A 13,219-nucleotide genomic window follows, 5' to 3' on the forward strand; every position below is an offset into this window, starting at 1 on the left:
GACGTCCAGCCAGGGGAGAATAAGGCCTCGGATAATATCATATTTAGTCTTATTTTATTAATTTATTATCCTTATTATCTGTTCTCAGGACACTGTGACTCTGACCCTGCACTCTGTCCTATTGCTTGTAATGTGATTTGTAATGTAATTGTAATGTGATGAGTTTATTCTACTGCACCCATTGGAAATCGCTTTAAGTGTCAGCTAAAAGCGTGAAAACACAAAAATGTAATGTGAAATATCTGATATGATTTACCCACACATCACATATGCAACGTTTTTATGAAATACTGCATTTCAACAGAACATAGATACAGAAGCAGGACATTTTTATAAACTGCCGAGCAGATAACTTGCTCAAGGGGTCAAACATGAGTTCCATCTTTTCCTCACAGAGGAATCACAGATTTATGTAAATATCCAAGTCTTGAGGAGGCCGTGTCCGCCAGACAGGCTGCAGACGCTTCAGAGACACGTCATCTCGTCTGTCCTTATACAAGCCGATGGGGAACTAAGTCCTGTATTGATCCACCAAGCTGTGCGGTTTCTTCTACTTGAACTCTGAGTCTTGTGCAAAGTCCTCGCTGATACAGTACATGAATTAGAAAGCACAGAGAGTCGTTACTGTTCAGCACATCACTGCTGGCTGAAGAATCCGTATAGAAACTTACATTAGAGCAATTCTGTCCTACAAAGGAAAAAGGCAGTAGCTTCAGTTTTGGTGAAAAATGTCTTTTCTGTTTTTTAGTCAGCATTAGGTCAGCGTTAGCATGGGTAAATAACAGGGTTAGGCCACATATCTGTTTGGCGATATATTGGGCCCATATTGGTCTTTTTATAAAAACTGGATATCTTTCTGTCAATTTCTACTCCCGCCGATATTATGGAGGTTCAGCTTGAGAGGTATCAGTCTGGAAAACCTGTAGTGTAACCTGCCTTATCTGCCTTAAAGAGCTGCTAACCCACCTATGAATTTCATCAGTCTGAGTTTTAGTGTTCCATGATGGACTAAATGCTGTTTCAGAGGCTTTTCCACCCTGACAAGAAGACAATTCTGGGGAAAACACTGAATCCTTGTCATTTTTTGGGGAATTTTTGGCATGAAAATGATCAAATGTAAAGATATTGAATATCGGCACTAAATATCAGCCCACATCAGTATCGTCCCTCAAGAATCCACATTGGCCAAACCCTAGGAAATAATCTCCTCTTGCTCAGTCAGCACATTTTCAAACATGTTCTTACAAGTCTTTGGATGGGCAGTAACAAAAATAACCTTTAAAGCCGTTTTTCTGTTTCACACTCTGCCTTTTTGCAGAGTTTTTTGGGGGGCGTGTCTTCTTCTTCTTCACGGCCTGGTGAGTGTGGTGTAGACGGGCTGCTCCCAGCCGGCCGGCGGGCTGCGGGGGGGCGGAGCCAGGGCCAGGCTGTTGATCAGCGGCGTGGCGTAGGGCCTCCGGGACGAGTGGAAGTACGGGTACTGGTACAGACCGGCGGGGTATCCAGAGAAGGCGCTGTAGAACCCGGGGCTCTGCAGGTCGGCGAAGTCGCACTGGCTGCCGGAGGACGAGGAGGAGGTGGAGGGAGGGCAGGGGGCGTATTCGGGCTGGTGCAGCGGTGGCGGAGGGGTGGAGGAGGAGGAAGAGCAGTGGGAGGAGTGGCTGCTGTAGTGGCCGGGACTCATCTGCTCCGTTTTAATCTGAGGTCTGCCGTCGCCAAGGAGCCCGTGGGTGTCGTGGTTAGAGCAGGAGGGCGGTATTCCAGGTTTAGGCGCCCAAGGGGGAACGCCGTGAGAGTGGGCGTGGCAGCCGGGCGGGACGAAGGGTCCAGAGGGGCTGTTGGTATCCGGCGGGGTCAAAGCGGTGGAGCCGTGGCCGCCGAGCGGCAGGTACTGGTCGAACTCGTGGACGTCGAAGCCCTCCATGGTGCTGATGACGTCGGTGCTGAGCTCGGAGATGTCCACGTTGCTGAAGTCGATGTTCTGGCGGCCGGCGGCGGGAACGGGACCGGCGCCGCTGCCGTCCAGAGGCCGGTGGCCCTCGTGTTTGATCCCCAGGTGCAGGTCGGTTTTAGGGGTGGTGGGAGGTGTTGGAGGGCCGTGAGACTGAGCTGGGAACCAGAACAGAGGAAACACCTTTCAGTACTTTCATGTGATATTCTGACACTGTTGGATATCATCAACCTGTGATGTTCAGTGTGTTCCGAGAGTGTTGTAATTTACTTTTTTGGTGAACCCACTTTCCCTCAACCTGCCTCATCTACTTCTACTCCAGTTAGTGATTTCCTACATTTCCCAGAATGCCTTTTGACAAAACCCAGAGAACGGGCCTGAACTTGTTGATTTCAGCTGTGGGTTAAACATGTAGGTGGAGAGAGGATAGTGGAGTGAGTTTTTCCAGTTGAGAAAAAGCGAGAACCACGCCCCTTACTCAACCCAACCTGTCTCTCTGCTGCATTGCATTCTGGTCTCTCTCCTGCTCCTGTGGGTGGAGAAACTGGTCTCTCTCCTCTTCTACGATGGATTTCTCCCTGTATGATTGTTGAATGTCTCTTGGTGCAAAATGGCGGCTCTAGAAAGAAGCCCTCGCTCTTTGATTCTGAGGGACTGACACCAAAACCTGACGTTTACCGCTGATGTTTTACATCCTGAAACATTTTCTCATATCAAACTCCACTGTAGCTGCCGGAAACATCTAGACATGACATTGTCAATGTTTGGCCAGTTATCCACAAGAATAAGAAAAATACACCAAACAACAAAATGGACCCAGAAATGCAAGTTACATCGCAATTAGCTGATTTTTAACAGAGATTTAGGGTGATTTAGGGGTTTTAGGGTGTTTTTTTCCTTTAACAACCCCTAGGTACATTGCAGCATGTGCTCTATGTGAAGTGAAAAAGTGTATGAGAAATTCAAAACCTGGATGAAATCAGTCCTCTCACCTGTCCTGTCAGAATGGTAATGATGGTGTACTTCCCCCGTGCCGACCAGCCTGGCCGCCCCTGGTTCGGTCTTGTACAGGCCCTGCTGGTGCTGCTGGAGCGGGACGGGTCCGGGTCTGGCCTCCCCCGGTCCGGGTTTGGTGCTCCTGCGTCTCCGGGGCTGGTACTTGTAGTCTGGATAGTCTTTCTTGTGCTGCAGCCTCAGACGCTCTGCCTCCTCCACGAAGGGACGCTTCTCAGTCTCAGACAGCAGGCTGAGGAGGAGAGGAGAGTTTGACTTAGTGGATGTCTGTTAAACAGCAGCATCTAGCAGCAACAACATGCTGATGTAAGCATATAAGTGAAGGGTTTCATCCTTTAATACTATATATCCATATGGAAACAAATATAGATTGTTCTATTCTCTAAAATAACATGCTGGATGTCAAGAACTGTGCTGTAACTGAGTCGCTCTTTGTGTACTTGTAAGTATTTTTTTAAGTTAGTAATTGAACTTTAACTCAATCATGTATTGACTGAAGTATTGTACTTGGCTGCATGTTGCACACCACAGATTTTGTAGACTCTCCATAAACATTGCATTAGAAACTTGGAAACCATTAGCAGTGAATGGCCATTCAGCAGAGGATAGAAGAATAATCTGACTTTACTTTTTATGTGCTTAATTGAAAATAAATGTAAAGGCCTTTTTTTTAAGAACTTAGTTTGAGTTCTCTGTTCTCTCATCCATTTTGCATTGGGAAAGATCACATATAACAATGTTCTCTTTTCTAAAAAGTAACTCAGTAACTTTTACTCTGAGTACATGTTCAATTAGCTGCTTTTTACTTTCACTAAAGTAGATTTTTACACCAGTTAAGTGTTTCAGCAAAGTAACAGTACTTCTACTTGAATAGGATGTTTTAGTAGCCTACTCTTTCCACCCCTGCTAAAATGTTAGTATTGTTTGAGTAAGGGGCGCAATAACTTCAATAATACTGAACTGTGAGTTTACTCCCATGTCAGCTGTCATTTTATCTGAGGAGACGTCACGTAAAAACCTGGATATCTCATTTTAGAATGAAACTGTTTAACTTATAGGCTACTAGAGATAATACTATAAAGTAAAACCCACATTTCGTTTTGGAAACATTAGGTCTAACCTCTTGAAATTGCGCGTAATTTAATTCATAATTGTATAATGCCATAGTTATGCAGTAATTCCCCATCCTCCTACTCACCGCCACAGTTTTCCCAGCGTCTTGCTGAGCTCGGCGTTGTGCAGATGAGGATACTGGTCCGCCAGCTTCCTGCGCGCCGCCTGCGCCCAGACCATGAAGGCGTTCATCGGCCGTTTCACGTGCGGTTTGCTCTTCAGCCCTCTCTCCCCCTGAGTGGGCATCGGCACCAGCGACCAGTCATAGCCTTTCAGCACCTGCGACACCGCGTCGCGGATGCAGGCGGGGAACCGGTCATCCTCCGGGTCACTATCCGGCTTGTGGGTAATCCCGGGCGCGCGCGCTGACCCGTGTCCGTCGGACCCCGCCGGAGAGGCCGGGCACTCTGAATCCGATCCGTGCTGGGACGCGGAGCTGCCGCTGCCCGCTGGACTGCATGGATGGTCGGTGAAGGACTTGCTTTCTTCGGTCATGTTTGGTCAGTAAAAGGTTGCCAGGTGTAGTTTCGCCCGGATTCCCAAAGGGCTTTCCAAGTGCGTAAAGACGCACGGCTCCGCAGGAAGACTGTGACACCACAGAATCAAGTCAAATCCCAAATGTCTCGTCTGTTGCTTGCCATTCCTCTTCACATCCTCCTCAACGGTCAGGCAAAGTTTGATGAGCCACTGTTTTCTTTTTATCACTTTACTTCTCTCGCAGCTCTCCGCCCCTCGCGCCCCATTGGCTTCTGCAAAGTTTTACCAGCAGGGTTCCTCCTATTCTGGCGAAATGAAGCAGGAGGAGACAGAAGCTTGTTAACATCTGGGTCAGTGGGCTACAGTTGCATTTAGGCTTTCAAACGATATTTTATGAGTATTTTGATAGGAGCTGATATTTAATAGCCCATTCCAAAAATGTCCTTAGTGAAATGTACACAGGAAAACCTCTTAAAGGATAGAGATTTTTCTGAGGTTTGATTTGCCCTCTTCCAATTTCCTTCCACATTAATTTTCTTTTTTCCTATGCTCAGCCTGCATTACACCCTCATATACTATAGGCTAATGCACCTATTGGCTGATAAAGTCGCTCAGTGAAGGAGTGTCTCAATCAACCAATCAAATTACGGCTCGTATTCTCGGATGCGGGCAGGTGCTGTGCAGATGTGACCTATTTTCTACATTTTCTACAGTCTGTGGATGTCAGTAGAGATGATGCTGCTCCTTTAATTGGAGAAATCCACAGACTTGCAGTTGGGCGTGTTGACCGTCATGGTCGCAGGGAAACAGTGTAACTTTAGGAAGAGTTGAGCCCTAAAGGTTTATATGAGAATATCTGACCCCAGCAAGGTTCTGACAGCCTATAATAAGTTCATGGGAAAGTTCTACTTAGGCTTTATCCATGAAAATATATATATATATATATAATTCACCAAATTGCTCATTTTGTGATATAACCCCCCCCCCCCAAAAAAAAAAAAAAACAACAACACAATTTCACATGTTTTACAATTGTTCTTTTTCTTCTAAACTCTGGATTGACACTGCATTGCTCGTTTTTGATACTTTTAACAAACGTATTGACATCAAAAGAAAGTTTGGTCTTGTTTCTTGATTGCAGTAGCTACTAGTCTGTCTGCATTAATGCTTTTAAACTTTTATGCCCATTTGGTAAATTCCTACGCATATGCTGCCTTCAGGTGCCGTCGGAAATATCGTAATTATGACATTAACGCACAAGAATGAGCGCAAATACTTGAAAAGAATTTGAAATTTAAATGTAGTTTTTTCATGTCGTCTTCTTTTCTGTGACTTTTTTCCTAATTGAATTCCCCTGTACTTCTGTTCTCTTATAAGATGTAACTCACAATTTATGTGTTATATATGTAACACTTTACTTGTGATGACATGCTATTATTGTTTTAATAAAAAGGAAGAGGCGATGCCATGTGAAGGAATAAATCTATCTAACAAGCAGGACGTATCAGACAAAAGTTGTGATCTGTTAACGATTTTTTTTTTTTATCTCCAAACTGCAGCACTTCCGCCACTTTTTCCATCACGTGACTGTGAGAACCGTCAACATGGCGGCCGCCAGTGACAGTTCAGAGACCTCGGTGAGGAAAAGACGTGTCGATGCCGCCAAGACAGAAAGCTGTCCCGGCGATAAGAGCAAAGAAAATGGAGACAATCAAAGCCGAACCGCAGAGAAAGAAAAGAAGCTTCTCTCGTTACGGACCGGGACTTACTGGCTCACGCGCATCGTGCTGCTGCGCTCCATTGCTTTTATCTACTGTGAGTCTGACAGCTTCTGCAAACACTTATGTGACTGACTTCTAAATAAGTGCATTAGACTACAGTCATGTTTAAAGGAGAACTGGACTAAATAATAATCATTCATGATATTGAAATTGTAAGAGCTGTAAACGTGTAGAATAAATGGATAAATAGATAAATAGAAGTTATTAGCCTGTATGATATTTCTGACATGTTGATCCTTATATTTTCTGTCCTGTTTCCCTTACATCTGTAGTTCTATTTTATAGTTGTGTATACATAGTTATGTTGTGTTGTGCATAAGCTCTTTGTTATATGTTGGAATTTTATATTGGATGCTGCCTTTCTTACTTGTAATACAGGTCTAGTATTGGTATCAGTGGTGACTGAGTGGTGATTTTGGGTTAGCTTTAATATTTAAATGAACTGTCATGTGATCCCAGGTGAGTTTTGCAGGTATTTTTAACGGTTAAGCCAATCACAACTGAAGACCAGAACTATGTTTTATTATAACCATTTTCAGTAGATTCTAAAGGTGCTACAGGTTGCATCAGTATGTCATGTTGAAATCAAGTAATACTTTGGTATAATTACCGTAAACAAATGAGATCATGGTTGAGATGATTGGTCGCCTCTATCTCACACCAGTGGTATTGTTCGCGCATCTCAAAATTAAGACTACATTTCCCACAAACCCCCTTGCTTTCTGTTGTACTTGCCCCCCCTCCCCTCCTCCTTCAAGAAGAAGGATAAGAGCCAATAACAGTGACTATACATTCTTACAAGATGAGCTAACATGAAGTTGAAACTCTGCTGTGGAAGAACAGAACCTCTTCCTGTTTTGTGCTGTAAAGCGATCCAGCAGATTTCCCTCCAGATCCACCAGGTGGAGAAACAATGGAGGATGCAGAGTAGAGGCTGATAGAAGCTGACAGGCTTCTTGGTGATTGTTTCATTTGTTTACAGCAGTTACTCTAATGTCTCAAAATGAATGTCTCCTCTGTTTTCCTGTAGTTGTGGCCTTCAGCGTCGCCTACAACCAGAACAAGCAGCTGATCGGCGAGCGAGGCCTGATGCCCTGTAAGGATTACCTCAACAGCGTCAAGCGCTACGTGGGCGGGAAGATCGGCGCGGCGGCCCTGGCGTACACGCCCTCCGTCCTCTGGCTCCTGGACTGGAGCGACATGGACGCCAACCTGGACGGCGTCGCCCTGCTGGGGATGGCGCTGTCCGGGTTCGTCCTGCTGACCGGAACGGCCAATATGGTGATCATGGCAACGCTGTGGGTGCTGTACCACTCCCTGGTCAGCGTGGGACAGCTGTGGTGAGTTTGGGATTTATACACACATACACACACATAGGGCTGGGAGATAATTCGATATTATGGTTTATCATCATATGGTAATTTTGTGATATGAAACACAATTCTGCTGTCTAAATTGATGATACCAAGCACATTTTATTCAAAAACCCCCAAAATTTCAGTTTAGTTTGACATCTCACCTAACATTAGCATTCGGTTCAATGGGATGAGCATTAATTTGGTTATTTAACGTGACTATAACAAATAACAAAGATCATGAATATGTGGATAACTCAATTTTGAAAAAAAACCAAAAAAAAAACTAATTATAATTCCAAGCTCAGGATATGGATAAGTGACAAATTCTATTCCAAAATGCAATATACATATATATATATATATCTGAAATTCATCATTCAGATTCAGAATATCACAGATTCAGTCTTCAAAAGTGTTTGTTTCTTTGTTTCTTTGTTTCTCTTTTGTCAGCCAAGGTCCTAAATGACCTATTATCCTTTAAAAAGAACTACAATTAGTTTGAATAGAGTAGGTCCGAGTTGGTGTTGTTTTTTGTTTTTTTCTCAATTGGTGAACAAAATTCTTCAAATATGTTTCATTCATGCTAAGGTCCCGTAGTTCAAGTGTTGCTTGTGTTAGGAATGCATCAAAATTATATATATTGTATTATATTCTGTGTATTAAAACATCCTTTCTGTTTTCTTTCCAGGTATTCCTTTGGTAAGTGAACCTCACATCTTTCATCAAATATCTCAAGCAATTTTCAATCTGAAAATGAGCCAACATGGCTTCACTTGTACCTTCTCTTATAGGAGAAGTGGGTTTCTGGAGAAGTGTTATTAACTGGGCATAGTTCATAGTCCATAGTCTCACTACCAGCTTTCCCTTATGTGTGTGATGCAACCCGATTTTAAAACTCCTGTAATCTGAGCCCAGCATTAGTTGTTCTTCCAACTTACAGTTTATTACTGCGTGTTACTGTTCTGGCATCCCATATAAATAACTAGTACTGGTGCATGTTTCTATTTTCACTCTTTGCTAGCTAAGTTAGTTAACTTTTAGTTGTCACATTTTGTTTTTAATCAAATAAATTTAGACATTAATTATATGTCTGACATGGATTTTCTCCGCTTCATTCTGCCACTGCAGCACAATTCCTAAAATAAAACACGATTCCTAAATTAAAACATGATTCCTAAAGTAAAACATCAACCATGAAAAAAAACCCTATTTTTGTTACGGGATCCGTTTTTGTTATTTTTCCCGACCAAACGTACTTGAACGCGCGACAAGTTGTATTTACGACTTCCGATCTGGTCAGAAGTTTACGAGGTGCGCCTGAAGAACAGTAATTCTCTCCAGAGGACAGACTCACTGACAGAGTTTAGGTTCTTGGATGTTCGGTGCCTCCGAACATGGGAAACCCGGCTGATTGTCTTGAAGCTAATGGCAGAGAGGGAGAATAAGAAAGTATAAATAGAGCGCTGGCTGCAGTGGCGAGGTCAGCGGAGCTCTGTGATTGGTTAATGACACTTTGGAGTGAGAGACGCCAGGCCGATGTCTGTGGTCAGGAGCTGCGGCTTCCCTTCCTCTTTTTTTTTTTTTTTAAATCTTTTTTTCTTTCTCTCTTGCTCTCACACTCTTTATCCCCGTTTAAACTCTTTTCTTTTTAGATCTTTAAACACACTGTGACCAGCAGTGCAGCCGTAAGTCTGCAGACAAAACTCCTAAATCTAGGCTACAAACCAAAGTCTGTTCACTGGTTTTAGTCCAGTTTAAAAACCCTTTTTATAAACCTGCATTTGATAGCTGTTAACGTAAATTTCTATAACTTAATCATATTGTACTTGTATTTGTTTTGTATTTGATGTTAGTTCGCCACGTTGATTTTTGATTTTTTTCATAAAGTCTTGTTAAAGGTTTCATGTAGTCTCTAAATCTGTGAATAAGTTACAAATTAATTTGTAAATAAGTGTCATTTTTACAATTTGAAATGGATGAACCTTCTTAAAGCTGCACTAGGCAAGATTTTTATGTAAAATATTATCAGCATAAATCACGTGCGCGAAGTTGCCTAGTGCAGCTTTAAGTATTGTTTGATTTTTTTATAGCAGTTTGTAACTTTGATTAGAAATGTGCTTTTCAACTAAAATTATAATTAGTGTTGTTATTATTTGTCCAGGTTGGGAGAGCCAGCTGTTGGAAACGGGGTTTCTGGGTATTTTCCTGTGTCCGGTGTGGAGTCTGTCCCAGGTCCCCCGCCGCTGCCCCCCCTCCCTCGTCTCCATCTGGACCTTCAGATGGCTCATAGTCCGCATCATGCTGGGAGCTGTGAGTAACACACACACACACACACAAACACACACACACACACACAAATACAAAGCAGGGTTTCCCGCAGTTCTGTATAGTGAAGGTGGGCCGAAATAACAAAAGAACACCGCCACTTTGACGTAAAATGTTTTTTTTTTTTTTTAGTCTATTTGAGTTTATTTTCAATGGGACCAAAGTGACATTAGAAGTAACAAATAGCTTATTTTGGAGCATCTCGTCATGTTAGCTAAGTGGTACATTGCTACAACTTAAGCTAACATACACACATAACATACACACAACTAACCCTAACACTCTTAATATCTAAAAAATAGCCTAAATATAAATAACTCAAATTATTTCTTTCATGCCATTGCAAACCATGACTGTTTCACTGCCCTTTCTCTGTAACTTACTAACGACTGGAAGCGTTCGTTAGCCTACAAACTAGCTGCTATGAGTTTGACTTTGTCATTAAAAATCCTCCTTTCATAGCATTGTGAACCATGGCTTTTTCCACTGCACTGAACTAGTTAAAGTTAACACCGTATTATCAGCATACCCTTTCTAAAATGTTGATATGTTACAGCTATGTTAGCAAGTAAGATAAATACTCAGATTATTTATTTCGTGCCAGTGCAAACCATGACTTTTTCACTGCCTTTTTCTCTGTATCTAATTACTGGAAGCCTTTGTTAGCCTACAAGCTAGCTGATATCAGTTCAACTTGTCATTACAAATAACTCTACTCCTTTTTTTCCTTCACCGCATTTTGCACCGCCTTTTTCACTGCACTGAACTAGCTAAAGTTAACACTGTATTATCAGCATGCCCTTTTGAAAATGTTGATGCATTACAGCTACGTTAGCAAGTAAGATAAATACCTCAAATGATTCAATATTTTCTTTCATACCATGACAAACATTGCTCTTGCACCGCCTTTTCTCTGCATGTAATGACTGATAGCTGTTGTTTTACTTGTCAAACACGATAAAAACGAATTAAATGAAGTTTACATTAAAGTGTCATAACCCCCCCCCCCACCCTCCACCGCCACCTCCACCTTGACTAACACATTTCCTGTGGGGAAACCCGGCACAGAGATGGATATTTCCGTTTAGGAGGAGGCACATGCTGTAGGTTCAAGCAGAAAGGCAGACACACACACACACACACACACACACCCACACACACCTGAATCCATCCCACATGCCAGCATGGAGAAATAAAACCATTTTGCAATAGCATAATTCCATGGGATATTCCAATGTTTGTCCTCTTGATTTTAGACCATTACTTTTGGAGCCGTGTTTCGCTATAAAACGCTGCCAATATTTGGAAATCCAACCCAAATAAATGGTCAGTTAAACAGCACGTCTGGTTGTTTGACAGTTTCCATGGTGAATTTTAGACCGCTGACCCGGTTTTATCTGCCAATCACTGTGGTTACCACAAATCCAGCAGGGTTTTTCCTATTAAGACCGTGAAGGGAGCTGAAAAACAAGGGGACCCACCTCGACTCTGACTGGGATCATAACCGTAAAGACCTTCGCTCGTTTCACAAAGTCATTACAACATACGGAGGGTTTTGTTAGAAAATTAGATGTCCGTCATTTGAAAACACCTTCAGCTTCACACCTACTCTCACGGCACAAATTGAACACAAATTATATTACTTTAAAAAGGATAAACAGCAACTTAAGCCCTTGGTTGACAAAATGCTCACATTGGATCCTCTATACTTTAGACATAATGTTGAACTTCACAATTTTTCAATTTGGATGAGAGGATGAGTTTTGACTTTTCAAATTCTTCATTCCCAGAAATGGATATAAACCATTTTGAAGTTGGATCTCCTCAAATTAAAACCAGAGAGAAGCCTAGAAATCCCATTAGACATTACTAATGTGGCTTTTAACCAGTTCCTAGAATTTAATAGCTGGGTTATTGCTGAATTTATTGTGGTGCAACTGCCAGCTGTTTCTGCATTCCTGCAAAATTTGGATGTTGGATTCGTTTCAGCCTGATTGTTGTTGGCGGCCTTTCTGTGAAGCCGGTTTGAATTATGCTCTTTCTAATTTGTTGCTCATTTAGTGTAAAGCCTTCTTGTATATATTCATGATGGTTGGCTTGGTTGTTTTATGGTAGTCCTCTTTGTTCTGCTTGTTTGTAAGTATAAATTCACCCTGTGATCATTGCGCTGATGCATTGTTCTGTGATGGGAGTTCATTCATTTCAAACCAGAGAATCCATTACTGCTGCATCTTTCTGTTGAATAGAAATCATGTTGTAATGCAAGTGCTGCATGTGTTGGATTAACTGTAAGCTGCTGTCTGTCTGTTGGCAAGATATCTCAAAAAGTTACAAACAGATTTGGATGACATTTGGTGGACAGATCGCCTTTTGGTCCAAGGATCAGTTGATTCGATTTTGGTGGAGATCCAGATCTGGGATATCTGCCGATTTCAGCCGTTTTTTAGCCATAACTATGATGCTGCGTTCATGTGCCGGTGGAAAAGTCCAACATCCAGGTGCGAAACACCGCTGCATTCACGTGCTATTTTGCCAGAAATCAAACCCGGGACACAAACGATAAACATAAACCGTTATTCGTTTGTCTATTGTTTGTCTTCAGGTTTGATTTCCGACAAAATAAGTTGGAAGAATTGCAAGTTGGAGAATTGTTCAGCGTTGGCGGAGGTTTACGCTCTTATCGAGTTCCTTCTAGTTTTACTAATGTGTTGATTATGCGTGCCTAAACTAAACCAAATGCTGTTTGGTTTAGTCCTGTTTTAATCCCATTTTGGGTAGCTGTCTGTGCCGAAAACATTTCAACACCGAATCAAAGTTGTAATGAACATTTATTATATTGTAATACCATAATCAGTAACCATAGCCTCAGCCATTTCATCTCAGAACGACTGAGCCGCAGGATCTCTGTGCAGAAGTCACATATGCACATGCTTTGCAGCGACAGAAACGCATTACAGATTACATGCGATGCGTTCGAAACTGCGATGTTAAAACGGGACTCTCTCTCTCCCCCGAAGGTTGAGCCTCACAGCGACTTTTGTTTGTGTTAAAGCAGAGCACAGAGCCTGCCGCAGTCCCCCGGTGTTTGATCCGTCCCGGTCACGGCCATCTATCTATCTGACAGACTGTGGTTCACCACCGCTCTCTGACTGCTATAGAGTTTCTGCCTGTGAGCAGGACTTGGCTTCATGCACACTTCA

General features: G+C 42.5%; 2 protein-coding genes across 2 annotated transcripts in view; one reads left to right on the top strand and one right to left on the bottom strand.

The window, feature by feature from the left end:
- Window positions 1-1,348: 1,348 nt before the first annotated feature.
- On the bottom strand, window positions 1,349-4,700 carry sox8a (SRY-box transcription factor 8a). The gene is made up of 3 exons (XM_071909748.2): window positions 4,164-4,700; window positions 2,944-3,197; window positions 1,349-2,109 (listed from the first exon to the last, which is right to left on the bottom strand). Exons 1-3 carry the CDS (start codon window positions 4,571-4,573, stop codon window positions 1,349-1,351), a joined length of 1,425 nt encoding a protein of 474 aa, XP_071765849.1. The 5' UTR covers window positions 4,574-4,700.
- A 1,457-nt stretch (window positions 4,701-6,157) lies between these two features.
- The window catches only part of lmf1 (lipase maturation factor 1), a 32,889-nt gene continuing 25,827 nt past the window's right edge, over window positions 6,158-13,219 (top strand). Inside the window, 4 exon segments of the mRNA XM_078290775.1 lie at window positions 6,158-6,370; window positions 7,367-7,676; window positions 8,383-8,393; window positions 9,856-10,004. Of these exon segments, the coding sequence (XP_078146901.1) occupies window positions 6,160-6,370; window positions 7,367-7,676; window positions 8,383-8,393; window positions 9,856-10,004 (681 nt within the window). The 5' untranslated portion in view covers window positions 6,158-6,159.

This window comes from Centroberyx gerrardi, chromosome 20 (genome assembly GCF_048128805.1).
Source record: "Centroberyx gerrardi isolate f3 chromosome 20, fCenGer3.hap1.cur.20231027, whole genome shotgun sequence".
In the NCBI taxonomy this organism is placed as follows: Eukaryota; Metazoa; Chordata; class Actinopteri; order Beryciformes; family Berycidae; genus Centroberyx; species Centroberyx gerrardi.

What these genes read in the sequence shown, in the direction of transcription:
- sox8a (XM_071909748.2), bottom strand. Translation starts at nt 4,573, where the DNA reads ATGACCGAAGAAAGCAAGTCCTTCACCGACCATCCATGCAGTCCAGCG. An exon ending in ACGCTGGGAAAACTGTGGCG is followed by an intron (nt 3,198 to 4,163) that starts GTGAGTAGGAGG and finishes TCTCCTCCTCAG; the next exon opens with CCTGCTGTCTGAGACTGAGA. An exon ending in TTACCATTCTGACAGGACAG is followed by an intron (nt 2,110 to 2,943) that starts GTGAGAGGACTG and finishes TCTGGTTCCCAG; the next exon opens with CTCAGTCTCACGGCCCTCCA.